We start from the raw sequence: 25,170 nt of genomic DNA on the forward strand, positions 1-25,170 counted from the left end.
CAATACATAACGAAAGGAATAACGGACCACATCTGAAAGATATACATATGTATGTACTCTCCATGTGGATAAGAGCCCCCATTTAGATATCATTAATTGCTGCATCTAATCTGTGACATCCCCAATACGATCTGTGGACTATAAAAGTCCATTAATTGTCACGATGCATTTGCATGCTGTGTATACATATCTGTTTTTCCCTCCACAGCGCCATCATGGGATGGATATATGGATGATTAGATATGTATGTACATATGTAGTATGTTGTGTTGCAGATAGGTGTAGTGCGGCAGTGGCAGGGTTGCAGAGGCACGTCACTGGGGGGATGGGTTGGTGGCAAGTACATGGCAACAAATATATTTTTTTTTTTCGTCGACTTTGTTTGCTTTATTGCTCCACTTTTTTTTTTTCTTGTGTGACTGTTTAGTGCCTTGGCTTGGCCGCTGCTGTCGCTGTTATTTGATTTTCACATTTTTCTTTATTTTGGTATCACATGATTATACAAACACACATAGTCGTAGCCGCAAACACACACACACACACACACACACACACACACGCATAGAGGGTAGGCACTTATGTTTGTATTGAAGAAAATGTCTTTTCGAAACCGTTTTGTTGAGCCTTTTCTTTCATTCTTTTTTTCGTTACGTTTTCGTTTTGAGTGAATGATCTGTTGATCTCCACCACATTTGTCCCTGTCGTACTCGACTACTCTGCAAAGCAACATAATGACGTCAAAGTTTACCTTCATTCTTTTGTTATCTGCAAACATTGGGAATTTTTGATGCGATCTAGGAGGTGATGGACTGATTGATATTCTCTAATCGATGGTAATTAATTTAACCATTTCTTATTCATTGGAGTACTTTTTCGGTTCTCTCTACTTTCCCTGCTCCAGACAGTTGAATTCTGTGGGAGATGGGGGTATACAATATTTTACTAGAGTTCCAAGACGATCGTAGTTCTAATACAGCATTTATGTAAGTTTCCACTTCTATATTAATATATCATATCGATCGCATCGGAAAAAAATATTCATTTAGTTGACATATCCCACCCAGATGTCCCATCATACTCTCTACAAGGGTATGGATACCGAAATATCGTTTCTCAACACATATGTATGTACATAAGTACAAACGAAGTGTACAACGTACAAGTATTTGCTTTTATGCTTTCATCACGTGTTGATGATGCCGGGGAGGGCTGCAGAGGAATGGCATGCGACAGCGTGACAGTTCTAGGCTAACATTTTCGCAGATTTCAGGCCCACTGTGCGCCCCCCAGAACGCTTGTCTCTGAGCATCTAGATTCTAGATGCTCTCTGTGTAAGCTTTTACCGCGTTGCTTCTCTGTCACTCTTAGCTGGCTCTCTTTTTTTCTGGTTGATTCGCTCTCTCTTTACCGGCTCTCTGCTCACTGTCCAAACTGTTATGCTTTTCTGCACCTGTTTAACTGTTTTTGTTTTTGTTGAGCGAGCGGGTCGCCCAGCCCCCACTCCAGAGTTGCCATGGTTCTGACTGGTTTTTCGAAATACCCTTACATTGTCATATCCATTTCCAATACACCAATCTCGGAGCAATTTCACTTGCCGCCACCGCCACCGTCTCATTGGCAACGCAATTGGTAATTGGACTTGGAGCGGGTTGTATAACTAAGTATGGCCAGACCAGACCAGACCAGACCCGAGACCAGACCGACCGACCGCATGGCAGCCGAAACGTACGAACCGGTGCCCAGAGTTGCCAACACAGTAGCGTGCGTCGTCAAAGTTGTGTGTAAACAATTTTGGGGCCGCTCTCTTTGCTTTTATCGCCGGCTATGGAGAGAATGGAGCTATGGTCGTCGCCGCCATGCCAGGGTGTATTAATATGGGGTGAACTATCTTCGCTTATCACATTCTTTTGAGCGCACTGCTCTTCTCGTTGCCGTAGAGTTTTGTAGGATCGTACACGAGGAAATAATTAATTAATTATTCGTACAAAAAGTTAATAGAATTTGTCATTTACATGATTAAAGAATTTGGACGTGGAAAAAGAATTCAAAGGAGCGCTTTCCAGGAATGGCTAACCTTGTTTTAATACACTATCGTCTATACACCATTCCATGTTTGGCTCTCTCCCGCACTCACACTCTCTCACTTGCTGTTACACTCACACATTACAGTGTGGTCGCTCTATCCCTATCCCTCTCTCACAACCGCTTGCCGTTTGTTTATGCGCCGCTTGTCCCACATAATTTTTGTTTGTTAGTTTTTCTGCTCTTCTTCTACCACATCTTCTTTGTGCTACTGCGTCGGCGCCGCGTCTCTGCCGGTAGACAACGATTTCGTTCTATTTTCCATTGCACACGTTTTCCGAATCCGCTTCTCACTCACTCTCTCTCTGTCTCCTACGGCCTGTATTTTTGGCAGCCACGTTGTTGGAGAGAAAAATCTCTGTGGATAAAACCGGCCGGAAAAACCGGGCAAACAATTGCCATTGGAACAACGAGCCGAGCCGCGCATTTATTAATTTTTTTTTTGCCGACAATGACGCTGCAGCGCGGCCCGTTTATCGACTCAATTACGTGAGCATTTGGCGCACTCACTCTCTCGGTCTACTCTCTACCGATCTCACGGGATTTTATGCATGTGTGTGTGTGTGTGTGTGTGAGTGGACGATTTTTGTATAAATGGGTGACAACCGATAAGAACTACTTACATACATATGTATGTACATATGTGCATATGTAGCTTTACGTTTTTCATACTCTTGCGCAGAGGGGTATCTTTAAATCGCACAAATGTTTACATAAATATGTACATTATTCCTCATCATTCCAGGCTCAGTCACTTAAAAATCAGATTTCTATATTTTATAACAACCATAAAAACATTAGGCAAAAGGGTATCAACAAATTCTTCCACTGCAACCTGCATCCTCTCTTTTTTTTTATATACAAATGTATTTAATTTTCGTTGTTTTTTATCGTTTGACTTTCTTTTTGTGCTTTTGCTTTGGTATTGCTGTTGGTTTTAATGGCCGGCCATCTATTTTGGCCACATATCTCGTCTCTGCGTTTGCGCCGTAGCCTTATTTCATTTTGTTCCGATTTTTTGTTGCCACTAGATAGACTCTCTCTCGCTATCACTCGTTCGCTCCGTCTCTCGCTTTGTCTCTCTAATTAACACGTTCGCATTACAATTTATTTTCATTAATAGACTGCCACCAAACTAGAACACACACATACGCAAACACACACACAAATATGGAGCATATACGTACGCACGCAACGTAAAAACAATAACGGCAGTTTTTTCTCTCTCTCTCTCGTTCTCCCCCCTATACCAATGTATCAACTAAATGCCGATACATTGTAGCGACGCTGTGTTTTGTTATTTGCGCGCGGGTGTTGCGGTACGGCGTCGCTGACGACGGTACCCCCACCCCACCGCTTCTACGGCTATCGGCTGCGGTTGTGTTGCTGTGATTGACTTTTTCGCCTTTGCTTGTGACACATGTGTGCACCCACACAGACGCACCGCTCCTGAGCGCAGGGCACAGAACAGCGAACCACATTTATGTAAATGCGAGGAATGAAAGAATTACCTTTGGCCGTGCACAATGGGCCTCGCCGGCGCCAAGACAGTCGTCGAGGGGAATGTGCAATAGGAACAAAACTCTGTTGTCCGATAAGCATGTTGTTGGTTCTGTAAACTCTTTTTGTCCAGAGTGACCGAATAAGGTACGGACATCAAAACGAAATCCAAAAATAAGTATGATTTAAAACATTCCAAAATTATATCCATCTAACAATCCTTTTCGAGTCCATTATATGTTACAAGTGTTATGTGCTTCACACATACATTCAAATAAGCCAAAATATTCAGTGTATTCAAATACAAACTGAATAAATGTTCATTATGCAAGACATTTTCAAAGATTTTCATTTTACACCACTGAAATATCATTTAATACCACTGTCCGCTTCGAAAAACGCTGCGTCGAGAGCTAACTGTAAGTATTGCCTTCTTCTTCTTCCAGTTTTGGCAAAAACAAAAACCATGTGTTTGCCACGCGCTTACGTTACGCTCTCTCTATTTCTCTCTCTTTGGCCTCGCACTTTGAGAGCAACAGCAACGCAAGCAAGTTGCTCTCTCTGCCGCGCTACAATGTGTTTTTTTCTTGCCCATCCATCTCCAAAAACAAATCAAAAGCCATCATTGCAATAAATGAGTTAATTTAGCTAATGAATATTGTCAGAGCAGAATAACGATTTGGGGGGAATGTGAGTTTCAACCTGGTAACGCCATCGAACGCTGATCAGCACTGACACTGCAGCGTAACGTCAGCAGAAGCGGCAACAACAACATCAAAAATATCGCGCTGCGTTTTGACCAAGGTATATTTAATAAAAGGGAAGGCCAACCCATCGTTCAATGTGCATCTATGTTTCGCAACAATATTATCTAAGGTATAGATACCACTAAGAAAAATGTATTTTTCACCAGGACAATGTACCGGCACACAAAAACGCAATTGTTATCTCATTTTTCTGATAAGTCTGGAAAACAACTGAAACACTGGCGGACTGCCCTACCCTATGTTGGTAAGCCTTGCAATTGCATTGGTTTATGTATCTGCTTCGTGTTGCTGTTGCCGCTGCTACATAGAGTTGCCCCTGCCACTGCCACTGCCCTGTAGACTGCGCGGCCGTCTCGTCTCGTGTTCATTTTGCATTGTGCCGTTCAGCGCAACGGACGTGTTCAGAGCGCGCTGGCCAAAAAAGAAAAACAGACCAAAAAATCCAATCCAGACCAACAAACAATTACACAAACGTACACGCAACAAGCAAAACGCAGTCAATACGAATAACAGTTCAAAGACGCAGTCAACACTTTTTTTTGCATTGATGTCCGCACCCAGTCGTCCCTCTGTCAAACAACTATAACAACTTGAGTAGGTATATACATACATATATGTATGCATCTCTTTCTTGTTTTTAGTATTAAGATTTTTTTACAAGTGCCAAAATATTGTAACTGTGACATTTGCAACAAAGTTACCAAAAAAAAGTGCTGTTATTTGCCAATAAACGAAAAAAAAACATCAAAAGAAAGAAACCGCAAAATTTGCGAAAAGTTTGTAAGTGCCGCCTGCTGATTGGTGAGGGAGCGGGAGTGAGCGGGAGGCCCCAAAAGCTAAGAGAGAAAACAAACTTAAGGCAGCCAGCCCCAAAAGCAAAGAGAGACAACGAGCCGCAAACGCAAAAAGTATAGTACGAGGTAGAATGAGCAAGTGCGGAAGAGTGTGAGCACAAGGAGACGGTGAGTGCAAGAGTGAAAGAGAGTGGGCAAGTGCGTGCGCGGAGGCAAAAACAAAATGTGAGTGCAAAATAAATAGCAAGAAAGTAAGCAAAAACAACAACAGAAAAAACAGAAACAAAAAATTAAGAAAATAAAAACCAACAAGAAAACAGATACAACAACAAACACAAATACAAACAAAACGCAGCAGCAAAACAAATCGAAAAAGCTTTAAAATAACACACAAACACACACATTCAGATAAACTTTAAGCCACAAGAGAACAAAAGAGGAGAGAAGGAAGAGAACATGATAGCGACAACAACGTGGTGCTGACTTCACATATGAAGTAATTTCAAAGCATCGAAGTGGATGTACCCTTTATATTTCAAGGGTTTCCAAGAAAATTCCCTCAGGGTTATCTTTAAAAAAGTGTCGATATAGTCAGATGAAAAATAAATTTCCAATATTTTGTTGAATTTACTTTAAAGAACAAATAGGGTCCTTACAAAAAAAAAACTTGTTCTTTATTCCTTTAACTGCGCATACGTTTATTCCGATCCAAAAATATATGTGTATCGTATGTATACTTCAGAGGTAGCAAATGCTTCCTTGTCACAAAATAATCATATCGCCTATACAAAGGGTATACTAAATGTTTCAGTCGAAAAAATATTTTTAGAGTTGCCTATCTGCCTCTCTGTCTGTGTGTATTTGTGTGTGTCACCAGAGTGCGTATGCTGTTGGTATGTGTGCGGGTCCCCCGCGTCTGCCTTGTGGTTTCGTCTTGCTCCTGTGACGCCCCCCGTACTGCATTTGTCACATTGCCCGCACGAGGTAGAACAATCACCAAAAAAAAAAACAAAAAAAAATCATAGGCAAAATGCAAACGCCTGATGGTAGGATAGGGGAGGTGCTGAGGACAAGGAATCACCCGCATGCTCTTGCAAATTTCTAATAATTCTATGACGTACATATTTCTCTGGTAATATTCTCGAAAAAAGCGTCGAAAGAGGGAGAGAGAGGGCCGGGCCGTGTTATAAACATTTACTTGCGGCGCATAATTTCCAATCAATGTGTTTTTTTTTTCTCTGGATTGCGAATACACTTTCATACACGGTTAATGTGTGTGTGTGTGTTTTGTGTTGTGTAGCGAGGAGAGGACTTACAGTGGTGTGCACAAATATAGTCACCATATTAATCAAGAATTTGATTAATTTTTGTGGATAAGTTGACCAATTTTTTGCAGCACATTTTTTTCAGCCACACTTACACGTCTTTAACCCCCTTTATCTACATTCGTTTGCTTTTGCGGTCTCTGCGATACTTTGACAATTCAACACTGGTGTCCGTATTCTGATGGCCATGCCTGTATGTTGTTTTATTTTTGTGTTCGGCTGATACCCCTGTACACACACACACACATACTCACTCTCTCTCACACGACGGAGAGAGTGTGCGTTGTTGGGCAGCGTTCTGGCGTCGTGAGAGCTTGTGATCGTATCAGTTTTTGTTGTGTACCGTCGCTGCCTCCCCCTCTTTCTACCGCTGGGACGCTAATTGTAAGGCTGCTGCCGCTACCTCTGTCGCCACTACCGGTGCTGCGTCCGTCCTCGTCTGATAAAGCGACCTCGCCATTGCGCCTGCCTGGCTTACTACTTCTCTCTCTTTCTCATTTTTGTTAGTTTTCTTTTCCTCGATTTATTGCATTGAAAAAAAAAGCTGCAGAGCCAGGCGCGCAGCGCAGATCGAAGCTCACGTGAGACTCTGCTACCGCTCTTCTTCCTCCTACCCATTGTATTTGTGCAATTAGCAGCGTTGGTGGCAGAGCGGCAGCGATTATGCAACGCAATTGAATGCTGAAGGAAACACGAAAAAACACACAAAATAATGGAATACTGGAAACTTCAAAAAGCTCGTCAAAAGCTATGCATGTGTGTTTGTGTTTGTGTGTGTCTGATGGCAATTTCCGACTTAAAAACCAATTGGAAATTGAAATTCCTTGACAGGGCCAGGCAGGCCCTAAGTGGTCTTTGGTGCGCTGTGCGGGGTAGGGTAAGGTGGATTAAAAACTAATTGAATATCGCATCGGAACATTTTCGACATGTTGTATGCTTGTTGCGGGGGTGGGTGGTAGATGGGTGGGAAAACTATTAAAGAATCACGCAAGACGCACAACGCTGCTTGTTCCGTTAAAAGTTCTGACTTATTCTCGTACCCACCTCCCCCTTTTGTTTTTGGTTGCCCTATGGCTGTTGTTTCGATACGCTTGAAGAACGGTATGGTATGATGATTGACACATTGAATGCACCTTCTCCAAAATTGTATTGATTAGAGTCGCAATAGGATGGAATTTTGTAGTTCCCGTTAATAGCCATCGATATGAAAGGGTATCTAAAACTTCGATCCCCTGAAGGTGGTCTAAATTTCTCTGTTAACTTTGCACCTCGCGAGCATATTGCGTGTGCGTGTGTCGTGCGTCGTGCGTCTATGTGTGTGTGTGTGCTTTTTTTGAGAACCCAGGCATCGACATAAGACCTGCTGCGACGGCGACGACAACTGAGGCGCTGTTTGTTGATTACATAAAAAATGAAAATAATTATGTACACTTTTGTCAGGCACAGCACACCACACACACAGAGCGAGAGAGAGAGTCACACACGTGTGCGTGAAACTATACAAAGATACAGATACAGATGCGTATACACAAAGCACTATGCCAACACAAGTCATTCGACAACTTTGTGTGTGGTTGAGGCGATAAGATATGGCGTGGCAGCGACAGCGACAGCAGCGGCAGCAGCAGCACCAGCAGCACCAGCAGCGAAATAGTGCGCAAAATGCAAACAAAAAACTTAAAAGTAGCAACAGCAACAGGAGACGACGACAGCCGTTGGCCTGCCCCTGCCACTGCCCTGTACCCGTCGACAACTTTGTGGGTTGTTATACAACAAAAGAAAATGGAGCAGAACTCAGCACAAGAAGAAACAGTAACAGTAGATGAAGCAGCAGAAGATGCACTAACAGCTGATCAAAGATAAGCTAACAGTGGAGATTTACAGTTGCTGTACAGAGAGAGAGAGAGAGGCAGGCCTGTTACAGCTGTAACATAGCAACAGGAGGATGAAAGGAGGAAACTAAGCAGAGCAAATTGATAGCAGAATCACAGTAACAGTGTAACAGTACAGGCCACAGAATCTCAAACGAGTGAGAATATCCATGGAGAGCAAGGAAAACTATGATAAAAAAAAGAGGCATTTACAGGCGACAACTGTGTCATTGGCGATAAATGTAAATATGTTGAATCAGTAGACACTGCGTCCTGTAACCACTTGGCTTTATTTGGATTAAATCCTAACAGATCCTAGGTGAAACACTTTCCTACACGAATGAGCATGACAATAGATCAAGGTTAGAGTGTTACGAACGTCAGCTCTTGAGCAGGAAACTCTGACAACTGCTTCGCTGGAGAAATGTATGGGGAGGTGAAGGGCTTTGCTATTCATCAGTTGTAATTACAATTGTTGTTCTCACAGCTGGGGGGTTTTTCGTTGTGGTTTTTTTTGTTGATTTTTTTTTGTTTTGTTGCTGTTTATCGAAATGATATACGAGATATACATACACAAATAGTACCCTATTTGAAATGCAAACCTTGATCATTTTCCGTTCGAGCTGTGTCATAACTAGTTGCCAACTATTTCTGTTTTCTCTCTTTCTCGTTCTGTTCTCCTCTGTTCTGCTCTTATTTCTATCAATTATCAATTCATCTATTTAACTAAATGTTTAACAAAAATACACGCACACTTGTGTACATGCAGTCAGTCGGGTGCCTTTTGGCTATGGTGCAGCATTGAACATTTGCGTTTGCTTCCAAAATGTGCTAATTAGTGGGAAACGTTTATCGCATTTGTGTATATGTATGCATTTTAAGTTGTTTTTGTGTGTGTGTGTGTGTGTGTGGTTGTCAATTGGTTCAAGTTGTTGGGTTGATTGAAGGGCAACCCTGGCAAACAAATAAGGCAGGGGGGTAATCAAATGTTTTTTTCTTTCTTCATTTTCCTTTTTTTTGGTTTTGTTTGTTGAGGGTTTTCAATCATCACGCACCAATGGACAAATGAATGTAAAAATTCATTTGTGGTCAATTGAACATACAGATTATCAAAATGATGGTGACATTTTTGTGGGTTGACAATGCACAACATTTGCAGGAAGAGAAGGAAGGAAGTGAGTGAAAAGAAGAGAGTGAGACTTTGGCGGAAAGCAGCGAAGAAGCGGACACACAAATTTTGTGGTCCCCAAGCCAAGGGATTGCTTTCATCCTGTGGTCATGCTTCCCTTTCTGGTACTCCTCTTTCTCTTTTTCTCCCGTACTTCTCCTTCAATTTCCCTGATTCGCCTGACTCTAATACTGTTACATACTCTGCTCTTTGCCTCATTGTATCGTACTCCTCCTTTAACTTTTCGTACTCAAAAATTCGTCCAGATTTTTTCTGCTTTTAATCCACTTTTTCTTCATTACATACTCCTACTTCTGTTTTTACTCCGTAATTTCCCTTAAATCTTTTTCCAGCTATATTACGTATACGCAACGATGATCGGTCTCTCTATCTGTTTCTTATCAGCCCCTGCCTGGGACTTAGAAGCGAGTAAACAACGCTTTGTGTCCACACTTTGTGTGTGTGTGTGTGTGTATTTTTTCTTGTTTATTTTTCTCATTTATTATTTTTTTTTTTGTTGTACCCTTGTATATGTTTTGCTCTGCCCTTTTGTTTTGTTTAGTTTCGTTTTGCGAGGAAAATGTGCTTTGTCTATATTTAGTTGTATTTAATTGCGGTTGACCCAATTTGTTGTTCTTGTAGTAGAGACACGATACCTCAAGAGTCGAGTGTATGCCTTGTGTAATTGCTTATAGTACAAAAAACAAAAAATAATAAAACAGAAGAAGAAAAAGAAGACAACATACTCGTAGAGGGAGAATGCTGGGACGAGAGGCGAGCAGAGACCGAGACGAGCACACGATGTGTTTATTTTTGTTGAATTCAATTGAAATTGAAATTTTAATGATCAGTTTTAGCATCGAGACGATATCACTTTGAAAGGTACGAGAGTCGGTATAGGGTACAGCGTGTGTGTGGGAGGTGGAAAGCACTGAAGGCAGTGGGAGAGAGAGAGAGTGTGCCTGGCAACAGAGTTTTTTTTTTGGGTGGTAGAGCGGAACGCAGTGTGCCAGACAGAGCAGGGCATCGGATAAACTTAAATGCCAAAGCAACAGCATACTAAATGCACATGCAAGCCACATGACATGTGTAAATGCAGAATGAACTACAATTTTTGGTCACATGTTGGTTGTGGTAACTCAGTGATAGAAGCAATGAACCTACCTTATACATAGTATAAACCGGACTACGATCGTATTCCGAGTGGATGGAGATTGTATACATTCAATGATTATGTTTATTGGGTATTTACTCAGTTTTCTTAAAGATTATACAAACAAGAGTCATGTTATTGGCAGGTATTTTTATTATTATGTCAAAGACTGGAGCCCGCACATAGAACTTCCAAATAGAAAGTTCATCAAATGTTTCAAATTTCTTCTCGGAAGAGTTTTATCAAAGACTATACAATTACCAAGAAATGGCAATAGGAACAAATTACATTTAAATTTTCGTTCGACGCTTCGTGGTACGGTCGTGCGTGATTACTATTGGTACTTGGCTAGTTTTGCTGTTTATTTAACGATGAATAACCATATAATGGTATGGGTATATCCTTTCCGGTTCGCCAAAGTTTTCTGTGTTTTGCCATTTTTTTCGGATTTACTTTTCCTTTTTGTTTTTGTTTTATCTCCTACTGTGATGCAGTGGCCCTGCCTCCCGCCTCCTCCAGTCTCATGTCTCATCTTCTGCTTCTTGCTCCTGTCTCCTCCTCCTCTTCACACTGCTTACTTTTTATCGCATCCAAAAAGCCGGCAAAACTTCCTTTTTACGCTCTTTGCCATGCCTTGCCTTTCTTTACTGCGCTTTTCTCTTGCTTTGAGGCGCGAGCTCTCTTTCTGGTGGCTCTCTCTCTCTCTATCTCTCTTTGTGCGTGCGACAGCATGGATGGGCATGGGTGATGAGGTCGTGCCAGAGGGGGTTAGTGGGGGTTGTATAAATTTATTTTTATTTTCAACAAATACGAGCGACAATGCCGTCGTTGTTCAATTTTCCGCTGCTTTGCTAAAATTAAATATGGTTAAACGGCAACGACTGCATTCCCTCTCCCTCTCTGTCTCTCTCTTGCGTGTGTGTGTTTGTGTGTATTTCGGCTTCTTGTATTTCCTGCCTGCGACCCGCTCACTACGGCCCCTCCTCACCCACAATGGGCGACGGCTTGAGTGTGTGGCTGTCGCACGTGTCGATTTCGACGACGGTGTCGCTTGCTTGTTATTATACCCTTGAGGAGGCTATGATGATTATATATTTAGTATGTATTTGCAAGGCAAATAGGTACATACATATGTACATATGTATATTCTTAATCGGAACGAATGGAGGAGTAGACCTCTGCCTCTAAAGATGTTTCCACCCCAAAATAGTCTAAATTAATTTCTCAATTACACAAATAGTTTTTTCTTATAGTCAAACAAAGTTTAAAAAAAAAATGCGTCTGCAAAGGGTATTAAAAGTTTCGGCTATCCATTAAACTTTGCTTCCCGTAATGTTGCTATTGCTTTTTCCTCATTTTGGTCGACATTTCGATCAAAGCTCCGCCTCCTCCGATGTTGATTTTAAATTAATTTAATTATGCATTAATCAAGCACAGCCCGGTTTAGGTTTTTGTTGCTGTTGTTTTTGATTATGCAAAAAAGGCGACAAATGTTTTGCCTAGCAAGGAGGGTACTTGAAATACTTGAAATTAAAACGATTTCTTTAATGGCTTATCTCATTTGGTTTAAATGCAATGATAATTGCTGTGCAATTTATTTATTTATAAACATTCCAAATGCTTTTTTTTTTGTGACTCACTGCGTGGCCTAAGAGTGAGAGAGAGCGCAATGAAAGGGGAGAGAGAGAGCTTTTGATGACCGGTTTGAAGCCTAGCCCAAACAGCTGTTTGTTGTGCCTGCCTCTTTGTTGTAGTCCTTGTTTATCTTTTAGTACTGCTTAGAGGACTGAGTAGGGGGGAAACAGAAGAAAGAAAGAGAGTTGTTTATGTTGTGTTACCCAAAGGGGGAGTGAGAGGTAGAACGAGAGAGAGAGAGAGAGAAAACTTTTGTTCACTTTTTCAATAAATGGCAATGTCATGCGCGAACGCTTCACACACGCTCTCTCTTTCCCTCATATCTCTCTCTCTCTCTCTCCATCTCGCTCTACAAATCTTGTTTACGATGATTTTGCTTTTGCCGGCTCTCTGTCCCGCTCATTCACACACACACACTGTGAAAGCGCGCCGTGGTATGTGCTTGTGTGTGCTTTCGAGTGTATGTGTGCTACCGACGCGGTCTCGGGGGAATTTTTGTAAATTGCGGCGAGTGCCGCCGCCGCCTCGCTTCATTCGTTTGCCTGCTCGCGTGCCTTACGGTTCGAGATTAACTAAAATAATAAATAACAGCCCAAAAAATCAACACAAAAAATACATTTTATTTACGGTTTTTCTTTTGAGATTTACTGAGAGTGAATGCCGACAAGCTTTATGATGAAAATCACAACAAAATGCGGTTAAATTGTATACGGAAAATATATATAAATGTTTTATTTTTTTGACGTGATAGAAGGCGAGAGCTAATGAAAACGTGTACATCCCTCGATACGACAACACAAACAACAGAAGCAGTTTAAAGCAGCGCGGCGTCACAGCAAGCAGCAAAATCAGTCAAAAAAAAAGCAGCGTGCAGAGAGGAACACAACCATAACAAGCAGTAGAACGCCTTGTATGGGTGTAAAAGCAGCAGGAGAAGGAGGAGCAGAAGCAGGAACAGGAGCAGAGGTATGTGGAAGTAAAACAACGGCAATATCAGCAAACAGAAGAACAGTATAAATGCTCCAGAGAGAGCAATAGAGAGAAAAGGTAGAGGTAGAGATGTGTGTCTGTGTGTGCAAGCAGAAAAAAATAACAACAAATGAAGAGAGTGTGGCAGAGAGAAGGGAAACAAAAGCATGTACAGAGATTATAATTCTTAATTTTGGGAAATTCTTTTGCGCTCCATTTTGAAGTTTTTTTTTTTACTTTGTACGAATCGATTTCATAATCAAGCAACTAAATGGCACGCGGCAAGAGTATAAAAATAAAAAACAAAAACTAATAAGCAAAGAAACAACAAACAAAACAAAAACCACACGTTACAACAACAAAAACAAAGAAGCAAAGAAAAACCACGTTGAAATTGTGGACAGCGCCGTCAGAGTTAAGCGTTAGCGTCGCAGCTCGTCTCGCTCTCACACACGCTCTCTCACTCTCTCTCTCTGCTGCTTGCCAGCCAAGCAGTTCCATATTCCCCATCAACTGTGATGTGTGCAAATAAAAGTACAGTGAAAGCTTGCCTGCCAGAACGTTTGCTCTTTGTTGGAATGTCAGAGCAACTGTTGAGCGGACGGACGAGTGTCCACTGTGCATGATGGTGGAATCCTGCTCAAAAGTGATAATAAAATCATAATCGTGAATAATTATTTTTAAAGCCACCACTACACGTTGACTTGTGTGACACACTAAAAGTGCTCCCGCTCTTCTCTTTGCATTCTCCCGCCCATTTGGTCGCTCTCTCTATCTCTCTTTGTCTAGCCATGCTTTGTCCCGCTTTAACATGAACGCGTGAAAAGCAGTTTTGTTTTTCAAAATATATGCAAAGATTGTGTGTGGGGGGGTTTCAATGTAGTGTGGTGGGAGAGGAACAGTGGGCAACAATTATAAACGCCAAAAGCGTTTTTCTAGCGGCCTTGTTGCGTTTTTTTTTTTTTCTGTATATGTATAAGATTAACTGTATTTACACAAATACATATATGTGTGTGTATGGTATATATAGTATTTTTGTTATTTATTTCTAGCTCTTGCTTTATTGTCTTTTTTTGTTTTGTACATAGTTTTATTTGTTAAAAATATACACATTTTCCGACTATTATATTTTATATTTGTTATTATTTTATATTTGTTGTTGATGAACTTATAGTGATTTTCCACTAAATAAATAAATAAATAAGAAATATAAAAATATTAGTATAAACTTTGCTTTTTGTAAGAAATATTTGTATTCTCATTTTTTAGCAGTGTTTTTGTTGCTGTTTTTATCTCCTTCTGCGTTCTTTATAGTTTTTCTTCTTCGTTTTTCGTTGAGGCGTATACGTAATGTGCAGGGGAAAAAAAATACACAGATAGAGAGAGGGAGAGACAGAGAGAGCGAAAACAGGCAGGCATACGTCAGGGGGCATTACGTATACGCCGCGTGGTCGCGTCGCCATCGTATTTTGTACTACCTCTCCTCCTTTTAAGTTGTTTAAGTTGTTTCTGTTGTTATATCTTAAGAAAATTCTTGAATATTTAAAGATATCACCCAAAAAATGGCTTATCGTACAAAAAAAACCTGAAATATCCGAAATTTAAAGAAAATCTATCACAGAGGTAGAAGAAAAAAAGCAAAAGCGGGAAAACTCTGAAAAAATAATATCCTTCATCCCCAAAAATGATCATAAAATATATACATATACATTTGAAATGAATTTCAGAAATATTTGTTTATATTTCATCAAAGCCTTGCACAAAGAGAGATAGGAAGAAATAATGGCGTAGAAGAGAGAGAGAGAGCTCGCGGGAGAGAGAGAGAATTAATTGCCGCCATACGTTTTTGCAGTATATACTCTCAAAAAATGCTCAAGCAGATGTTGTTGTTGTGTTTGTTCTTTCCTTTTGATTTTTGTTTCGTTTTCGTTTAAGCTTTTTTTGTTGCTGTGCGTTCTTTTCGTTGTTTTTGTTGCTTTTGTTGGCTGTTTTGGCTATTCCACTTTTTGTTGCCTGTTATCTTGTTGATGGCCGGAAGCATGCGAAAGCTTTTTGGCGCTCTCTTTCGCCCGCTCTCTCCCTGTCTCTCACAATCTCTCTTTTGTTGTTACGTGAAATGTTTGGAAAGCTGTGGCAATAATTTGTGTTTTTGTTTTATTTTTATACGAATGCTTTTATAGAACAAAAAGAAAAAAACAAAAATAAAAAGGACAACAAATGCCACAAAGAAATTAAATGAAAATATAATTAAATTTCATTTCTGCTTTTTTTATTTTTATTTATTTTTTTGCTAAAGGCCACAGCGCAGAAAGCCGGCATCTAATACATTTCCATGCCCCTCTCTTCATCTGTTTCTCTCTCCTCTCCCCTCTCCTCTTTTGCATATTTTGTTTACTTTTTTGTTTTGTTTGATTGTTTTTGATACTTTTTTCATTCTCACGCTTCTTTACATTCGTTGTTATTTATTGTATTTAAAGAGGAAGCCACTCATTTAACATTTTCTCCATATAGATTTTCACATCCATCTCTTTATATCTCTGTTGCGTACTCCCTCTCTATCTCTCCTTCTCTGGCTCTTCAATTGGGCGACAATTTTCACAACAACAAAAATCATGCTGGTGGCTGTTGGTCGAACGGGAGGGGGGATGGGTGCAGAGAAGTTGAAGCGGGCAGGATGTTCACTCGCACGATGATTACAAGCAGTTTTTTTTTTTTTTTTAGTTTGTACAGTGGGTGCCAGGTATTAAGATAGCACAGGGTATGCTATGGGTGGGTACTGCTTGACCAGCGGAGAGTGTAACTGTTTTATTTTAATTTTTACTATTTCTGCAAGATACATCTCTCTCTCTCTCTCGCTCTCATGATTAGTCATTCATTTTTTTGCACTAGATGTGGGGCATTCTCCTATTATAATTTTTGCCCCTACGATATCTTATTGGAATTAGGGGGGAAAGCAAATAATATGGTTAAGTCAGTGTAAAGGGTATCAAGGGTGCGCTAATGTGCAAGTAGTTCGTTTACTAAAGAAGTGTCAGCAAGAAATGCTCGATTCCAAGTATTTTATCCGATAAGGATGTCTCGGAAAGGCTGCAAGTGTTATTTCTGGTAGAGCGGCATTTCCTGCTAAAAATAAACACCATTGTATCCTTAAGGTCAAAGTTCACTTTCCTATTGTGGAACGGGGGGTATCCGAAAGTCGTGTCTGTGTTGCATGCTTGCTTTTTGGTGGTTTACTGCTAAAGTGGCTCTACCCCCTCTACCCCCTGTTAGAATGCTCATTATATAGCATATAGCATATAGCATATACTTGATGTACATACATATATCGGTTTTTGTATCTATGTGTGTGTGTGTGTGTGTGTATATCTGAATGAATCATCATTCTACATGAACACAATCATCAGCAACGGCGTCATCCAGTGGCTGGCCCCTGGCTGGCGTTTCATTAGCGATTGTTGTTGTTTATGTTCTTTATTTCAGTTTTTTATTTTAGCAAAGCAAGCAGCACACGCTCAGGTACAGTTACCACCATGTGCTTGTGCTGCTTGCTTGCTGGCTAATTGGGGGAGAGCCACCGGCTAGAGAAGAGTGCCACCAAAATGCAAGCGTAGCCTCATTTCCTCTTCCTTCTTCTTGTTTCCTTTCTCCTCACCACACACTCGCACACTTCCATTCATCCTTGGGCACACTTATCCCCTTGTATTCCATCATTCTATCCACTGAATGCACTGACTGACGTTTGTGGGTGGCGGCTGTCCACCCCGATGACATTTAAAGCAGCTGCCTGCCTGCCTGCCTGCTGATTCTTCCTTCCAATGCTTCCTCTCCTGCGTTCCTTCCAAACTGCTTGCCAACCCCAAAGGTCTGCGGGTCACAGAACATTTGACGTTTCTAGAACGAAAAATGTGACTAGGTGGCGGCGGCGTCTCCTCCTAATCTCCACACATTCAAAACAACAACAACATCGAAGGAGAGAGTGAGACAAAGAAAAGACAAATAATAAACAAAATAAAATGAAAAGCGAAGAGAAGAGAGGAAAAGAGCGGCTCACAAGGCCTTCTCTCTCTCTCTCTCTCGTTGGAAAGCAAACAAAAAAGATAAACAAAACAGAGCATATACAAAAGACAAAGAGACGTGAAAGAGAGAGCGCGCGCTGTGTTTCGGAATTTAAGAGAGCGAAGTGTATCGGTGCGGTGGCGGCGGCATGTGTATCGGAACGTCATTCAAGCGGCTACCACCACCACCATCACAGTATCTGTTTGTTTTTACTTGTGGCTGCCTGTGTGTGTTTAATAAATAGTTGCATTTGTTGTTGTTCTTGTTGTTGTTGTCTCTAAGCGGCCATATTTGCTAATTAATTATGTCAAAGGCAGCCATAGCCATAGCTATAGCTCTCGCGCCTTCGGGTAAACACACACCTCTCCGATGCCATTCCACCTCACGTTTTCACACCCACCCCCCACACCCCACAACCCATACACAGACACTGCTCTTCGCATTGGCCTGTCCCTCACAAAAACCACGTTGTTTCAAAGGTTAAAGAATACAAGGTGAGGCCTTTCCAGAGAGCGCTCTCTGGAAAGTCACAAAATGTTTTTCTTTGTGTATCGTTGCCTCAATATGTAAAGGACGGAGGAGGAGCGAGAGAACGTGTCAGAAAATAGGCAACTTGAAGACCAACCTTTCACTCTCTCTCTTTTTACCTCTCCCTCACACTTATATCGTGCAAAAATGTTTCAAATTGTTTATATATTTTTTTTGTATCGGTTTTGCCGCTAGTTTTCTTGTTGTTTCTTGTTTTCCAGCAGCAGCAGCAGCAGCAAAACAAAGTTGTCAAGACAACGACGTAAACTTTCGAAAATTGGTAGAGGAAGGCCAGCTACAGAGGCCGAAGCTTTTGATATATACATATGTATGTACTTGCGGATCGATCGCTATATGATATTTATCATATCGTTCGATATCGATTGAATTTTAAAATTTTAAGACTGAAAAGGTTGAAAATGTTTATTTGTTTATTTTTCTGCATTGCAAAGTCATAAATACCCCGCTCAGCAAAGGGTATGAAAATACTGCGTCGCAGCGTTGCTCCCAGAGCCTTGTCTATTTATTTGAGATGCCACTGTGACGGGCGAGCGGGAGAGACGGCGTTGCGACGCCGCCAGTTTTGGAGGTCGTCGTAGCCAGTAGTAGTATAGAGGCAGCGACAGCGACAGCGGCAGAGGGAGCTTTTTATTTGTTTTTGTGCTCTTCTTATTGTTGTTTCTCTGTTGCTATCGCTTTGTGCGTTTTGTTCTCAGTCGGTCGTTCTCGTTTGTTGTGGCGCGCTTTATTGTTGTTGCTGCTCTTTGCACATGCAAAACAAAAAAGAGGATAGAGAGAGACTAAGAAGAACAACTAACGGCATGTCAAAGTAAATTTCTTTGCCGGACATTTTTTAGTGTGTGTTTCTTGTTGTTTTACCTATACCGTTGGAATGTACATATATTTCGGCTATGTTGAAAATCAATAAATAATAATACACTTTGTTGGCTGCCACCCCCCCCCATGACACCTACATATAGCAGCCGTGCTACGTGCCGCCGCTTGCCTGCGCCTGACAGCGCAAACAGTTGGCCCAAAAAAGGCAAATGAATATTTAAGTTAATGCAAACTGCGCTTTAGGGTTTTAGGGTGGTGAATGAATATTAGATGAATTCAATTGTTGGACGGCTAAGTGAAGTAATTATTGATTTGAAGGCTTGAAGACTGAGTAAAGTAAATTATCAGAAAGAATGAAATAATCCTTAAGACTGAGTGGAAGCAACAAGAGAGAATGAACTAATGATGAATGAAGGAATAAATAAATATGAGAAAAAATTAATGAAGTTTCTTCTGTGATGTCTTGAAAAATCGAACGGGGATCATCGGTAAAAACTGTAGCTTGGGTGTATACAGGAATGCATATGTAAGTACATTTATACATACATATGTATGTACATATGTATTTATGCAAAAGAAAAAAAAAGGAGATGGGGGTTGTGGGTGAATGCTTGAATGAAATAATAAACTTTGGACTCTCTCTTTCATTTATTGCTGTTTCTGTTAGATTTTCATTCTCTTCGATTGCAAGCATAGAAAAGCAAACTGTAACCAAAGCCCAAAACTCAAACACATGAACCAGCCAGACACGAAAGACACGAAACTAAAATGAAAACTGCTGATAAGATAATCCACTAATCACTCACACATGCCAGCAGAGGCAGCAGAGGCAGCAGACAGCAGTCACAGCACTGGGCAGAGCAGCAGACAGCAGTCACAGCACTGGGCAGAGCAGCAGGCAGCAGGCAGCAGGAGTGACTGAGTCCGAGAAAGCGGGCGGGCGGGCAGGGCAGGTGGAACCTAACAGTCAGACAGAGCGCGATATTTGCTGCCAGCGACGCGAGCCGGGCCGGGCCTGTGGGTGACGTCGCCGACGTTGTTGCTGGCGACGCGTCGCGTCATAAAACGGCACAAAAAGCTAACACGCGTAAACAAGCTAAGCAGCAATAAAATGGCAGCAACAAACGAGAGAGTAGCAGCAGCAGCAGCAGCAGCAGAAATAGCCAGACAGAGATAGACATACTGAGATAGCCAGAGTGACAGAGCAGCAAAATTGAGCACACAGTCGCGGTCAAAATAATAGGAATAGTTATGATAATAAGAAGGATATGGTAATTATGCAAACTACAACAAGTTTTATTTTTGGGTGGAACAATCGGAAATATCATGTACGACAAATCGAATAATCAAAAAATTATTAATATGCATTTTTTTTATTTATATGCATAATAAGATACAAATTAAATACTTAAAATTTGTGTACTATTTTATGTTCATGTACATATGTATGTATGTGTAATATTGTGTGTTCATTCAGCAGCAGTTGCACTATTATTATGCCCGCTGCTGTATGAACACATGCGCGTACATTCGTTGTACGTGTGCAACAATGCGCAGCAAAGTAGGCAATCAATGCTGTGTGAAGGACGTTCGCTGCAGCATCGACAAAAAAAAACAATGTGTCTAGTCATGCTCACGACATCCAATTAATGACTGGCATGCCCCAAAGTGAAGCAACATTGATAATTTCGCCAATCAATCATTATATCATCAAAATGGCTAAAAATACTTGACGAAATGTATCTGAGTAAAATTAGCAAAATTAGCAAAATTAGAAAAATGAGCAAAATGATTGCTCCAAAGAATTTCAGATTTAGCGATGAGACAATATCTTACAGATACAGACGAGTGAGCCACTCATGATCATGATCGCCGGCTGAATGGTGATGATGGTGATCTGAGTCAGTCAATAAGCTTTACTTTAATTGTTGAAATCAAAATAAAACAAAACAGAGACATCTGATTTTCTTATAAATAGAAGAAGAGTGACTCAACATTTTATTTGATTTAATTTTATTTTTTTTTATGCTGGTGAATTCTGGGGAATTAAAATATTCTCTTCGAGTTCTCTAATTTGTTGCGATTATGAATCGTTAAATAAAAACAAATTGTACATATGTGTCCTTTGGCTTATGGGTAATTTGTTTATCGATTCAATGTACAAATAAATTCTTAAGATTGTCATGCCCTCGCTAACGCCCTCTTCTCTCTCTCTTGCAGCATGTCCACAGATAATCCCACACAGCTGCTGACCACGCGGGATCTTGGCCAATTGCGTGGCCATCTACAGGCGACAACAGCGCCAGCGCCAGCGACGGCACCAAGTGCCGTACATGGATACCGCAGCGTAATCCCCCCACCTATCAGCACCTCAGCAACAGCAACAGCACCCGCACCAGTAGCAGTAGCAGTAGCATCAACAGCAGCAGCAGCAGCAGCAACAGCACCAGTATCAACATCATCTTCCGTAATATCAGCAGCATCATCCACCACGAGTAGCAGCAATAGCAGCAGCATTCATCACGGAGGTGGCAACATGCAGGCCACCAGCTCAAAATATGTCGTCATCCAACCGAACCACAATGGCGGCTTCACGGCCTACGATAGTAGTGCCAGTGCAGTAGCCACCTCGCCCACGGTCGGCGGTGGCGGTGGCGGTGCCGGAACGGGTGGAAATATTGTTCTTCTAGCCGCCGAGCCCCTGGAAATGGGTTCGGCCGATGCATTGGCCGCCGCTGCAGCGGCAGCAGCGGGTGCGGACGATGGAGAGCTGCGCTCCTTGTCGTGGCTGAGCGACAGCAATCTGATCAAGGGTATTGTCACGAGCAGCGGCCCCACAACGGCCGCATCGCAGGCGAAAAGGGCAGCAGCTGTGGCCCTCAAGGCTCCTGCGGCAGTCTGCCTTGTCGGCGATCTCATTGAGGAGCTGCCGGCAAGCAGCAACGATATGGCGGATGCGGGTGAGCAGCAGGGGACGCCGGGTGGCGTCTACAGTACCACGACAGTGCACAAGGGACCCAGCGGCACCACCACAGTGGTGGAGTACAAGGCCACCAAGACGACGACGACGGCCACAAGAACAAGCTACATGCCTGTGGTGGTGACCAGCAGCAACAGCAGCATCATCACACCAGCAGCACAAGCCACCATTTCGCCCGCCAAGCAGCAGCAGCAGCAGCAGACCCAACAGATATATGTGACCAGCAATGGGACGGGTGCCACAACATACAAGACCTCCTCCCCCACATCGATGGCCACGGTCTCTGTTTCGTCCGCCCTGCCCTGCTCGCCGAATAATAACAGCAACCACCACAATACCACCACCCACCATCCCCACAAGAAATATCTGCGGGAGAAGATGAACGTGGACCACAGCAATCATGTGGCCTCCATGGTGACGGTTGTCAGTTCGCCCGCATCCTCCAACAATTCATCGCTTAGCTCCACCTCCGCTTCCGCCTCCGCCTCCTCCATGTCGGCTAATGGATCATCGGGGGGCATCAATGGGGCTGGAAATAGTCCAGGGCCCAAGGCAGCCAGCAGCTATACCACCGTCTACGAAACGGTTAAGTTCTCTGGCGCTGGAACAACGCCCTGCAGCAGCAGCAGCAGCAGCAGCAACAACCTCAGCAACAGCAACAGCAACAGACAGCACCTGCCCGATCATACGACGCTGATAACCACAACGGGATTGATCAGTGCCTCGTCCCTGACGGGCAGCTATAGTTTTGTGAATCATTTGGCCGGATCCACGCATGTCATGTGAGTATCTCGTGGAACTCTGCCTCTAGGATGGCAGTCAATAAAATTAATCTCTCTCTCTCTATCTCTATCTGATTTTTGGCAGGGCTTCGACGGCACCAACGGAGACGACTCTGGGGGGAGGCGGCAGCATCTACTACACCAATGCCACGCCAATGCAACAGCAGCAGCACCTGCAACAGCAACAGCAACAGCAGCAGCAGCAGCAGCGTGGCATGCATGTGTCTGTGTCGCCGCCACCGCCGCCAATCAATGCAACAATGGGGGCTCATAATGGATCTGGATCTGGATTGAATCTGCGAAGCCCCAACAGCTACAGCAGCTACGAGAATGAGGATTCGCTGAAGGAGTTCGATATGACAGTAAACTCCAGGATGCATACCAGCACCCCCCAATATGTGGCAGCGGCAGCCAAGAGCAGCAGCTACAACAACAACAACAACGCCAACAGTTCCTCCAATACCACCAACGGAGGAGGAGGAGCCGCCGGTGGTGGTGGTGGTGGTGCAGGCAACACACCACAGAAGCAAAAGCATCCCAACAATGTGCCATACGATCCGCTAGTGCATACAAACAACAAGCCGCCATATAGCTTTAGGTGAGACAAAAGCCGATCCTCGCTTTGATTCAATCAAGAAATTGATTTCCAATTATTCCCTGCAGCTCCCTCATCTTTATGGCCATTGAGGGCTCGAACGAGAAGGCGCTGCCTGTAAAAGAGATCTATGCATGGATTGTCCAGCACTTTCCATACTTCAAGACGGCCCCCAATGGCTGGAAGAACAGTGTGCGGCACAATCTGTCGCTAAACAAGAGTTTCGTTAAAGTGGAGAAGGCCCCCAATATGGGCAAGGGTTCGTTGTGGCGCGTAGAGCCGCAACAGCGTCAAAATCTCATCCAGGCCCTCAATCGGTCGCCATTCTTTCCGAATTCAGCGGTGGACAAGATCAGTACATCGCTGAAGAGTCCCAATGGGCAGGGGGCAGCCCTGTCATCATCCGGCGGATACGATGGCATTGATGGAGTGGCTGCCGCTGCCGCCTCCGCCGCTCTCTCCACCAATGGAATGGGAATGGGAATGGGCTGTGGCAACTCTGCGGCTCCAGTGGCACTGGTCACACCCACAAAAAGCAATGGCCTGGTGCTCGCCAACGGTGGTGCTAGTCAATCGGCCGCCATGCCAAACAGTCCATTGGCGAACGCTGGCGGAGGAGGGAATGCCAGTCATGCGCGCGTCGATCCGAAGCTGTTCCCCTATTTGTCCAAGGCCTTCAGCAAAATCCGCGAGGATGGTGGGCCGCCCACGCAGCAGCTGCTCCTCGGGCGAAGCCCTCGATGACGAGGTCTCCGGCGAATATGCGGGCAACCAAAACCAAAACCACAACAGCGTCAGTGGCAGTGGCAGTGGCAGCGGCAGGTACATCTATGTGGGAAACGGAGTTGCTGGTGCTGGTGCTGGTGCTGGTGCTTCTGCTGCCGGCACAAATGCAAGTGGAGATGGCATTAACTTTGAGCGACTGGCGCGCGATTGCGGGGCTGACAGCATGGACGATGTGCATGCTGCGGCGGCCATGCTCTTCCTAAAACACGGACCAAAGGCCTTCACCGAGTCCTTTCAAAATGGGTAAGCTGTTGTGGCACGCTCTCTTAATCCGGCAAATCTTATTATCCCTACCTCTCTCTGTCTGTCAAAGGGCCCCAGTGATTACGAGTTCGCCGAGCGAGGATCACACGTATTCCGCGGGCGGCAATAGCAATGCGGACAGCGGCGCTTCCACACCTCTTATGAATGGCAATATCCTGGCGGGGCAGACACCAGCCCAGATGCAGCTGCAGGCGCAGGCTAATGCCGGCGCAGGATCGGACAGCAATTGCGCCAGCTCTGATGCGGCCTACGACAGCAGCGAGGAGAAGTGAGTCTCCTAATGCGTGCGCGGGGTCCTTGAGTCAACCTAATTCTGCTCCCTCTTCTCCACAGTCACAATATTACGCCCGAGGAGTTGGCCGATCAGCAGCGACATCGTGATGGTGTCGACGCATTGCTCTCACTGTCGCGCTCATCCATCGTTGAGTGCGGGTCGGTGGCCACCACGCACTACCACAGCAACGGGAGCAGCGGCAGCAGTCACGGCTCTCCGCACAAGCGCCCCTCCAGCCACAGTCTGGAGGAGGAGCACGAGCACCACCTCCTGCAACAGTACCAGCCACTGTTGTCGTCCACATCACAGACTGTCTACACGAATGGCAGCGGCAGCAAGATGGCACTCCTCAGCAGTGCCGCCGCCAATGTGGCGTTGGCCCAACAGCAGCAACAGCAGCAGCAGCAGCACCACCACCAAATCCATCAGATGCAGCAACAGCAGCAGCAGCACCATCAGATACAGCAGCAGCACCAGCATCAGCATCAACAGCATACAGAGCTGTACGGCAGCGTGAGTGGCAGCTACTTGACTGGGTTGAATCATTGCCTGCCCGCTGCAACGGGAGCTGGAGGACAGGCGGCCATGTTACCCCAACATCTCAGTGCTGCGATGGCCAATGCTGCGGTAGCAGCAGCAGCAGCGGCGGCAGCGGCCAAGAATAAAGTGAAGCCTGTGCGGGGATTGCGTACAAAGATCAAGCGCAAGTCCGCATGGATGCGGTGAATGTGGCGCCAGGCCGGAGGCCGCCGGAGGACCATCTCCTAGCCCCTCTATAGACACTCGCATGTCCCCTCCATGGCC

General features: G+C 43.7%; 1 protein-coding gene across 1 annotated transcript; it reads left to right on the top strand.

The window, feature by feature from the left end:
- The first annotated feature begins 19,090 nt into the window (after positions 1-19,090).
- Positions 19,091-25,170, top strand: LOC121404107. Its single transcript, XM_041592759.1, is given in 10 exon segments — positions 19,091-19,211; positions 20,906-21,069; positions 21,166-21,821; positions 21,855-22,447; positions 22,674-23,045; positions 23,111-23,737; positions 23,739-24,071; positions 24,142-24,360; positions 24,426-24,800; positions 24,879-25,170. Coding segments are annotated over 10 exon segments (3,561 nt in total). The 5' UTR covers positions 19,091-19,203; the 3' UTR covers positions 25,093-25,170.

This window comes from Drosophila obscura, unplaced genomic scaffold (genome assembly GCF_018151105.1).
Source record: "Drosophila obscura isolate BZ-5 IFL unplaced genomic scaffold, ASM1815110v1 contig_185, whole genome shotgun sequence".
Classification (NCBI taxonomy): Eukaryota; Metazoa; Arthropoda; class Insecta; order Diptera; family Drosophilidae; genus Drosophila; species Drosophila obscura.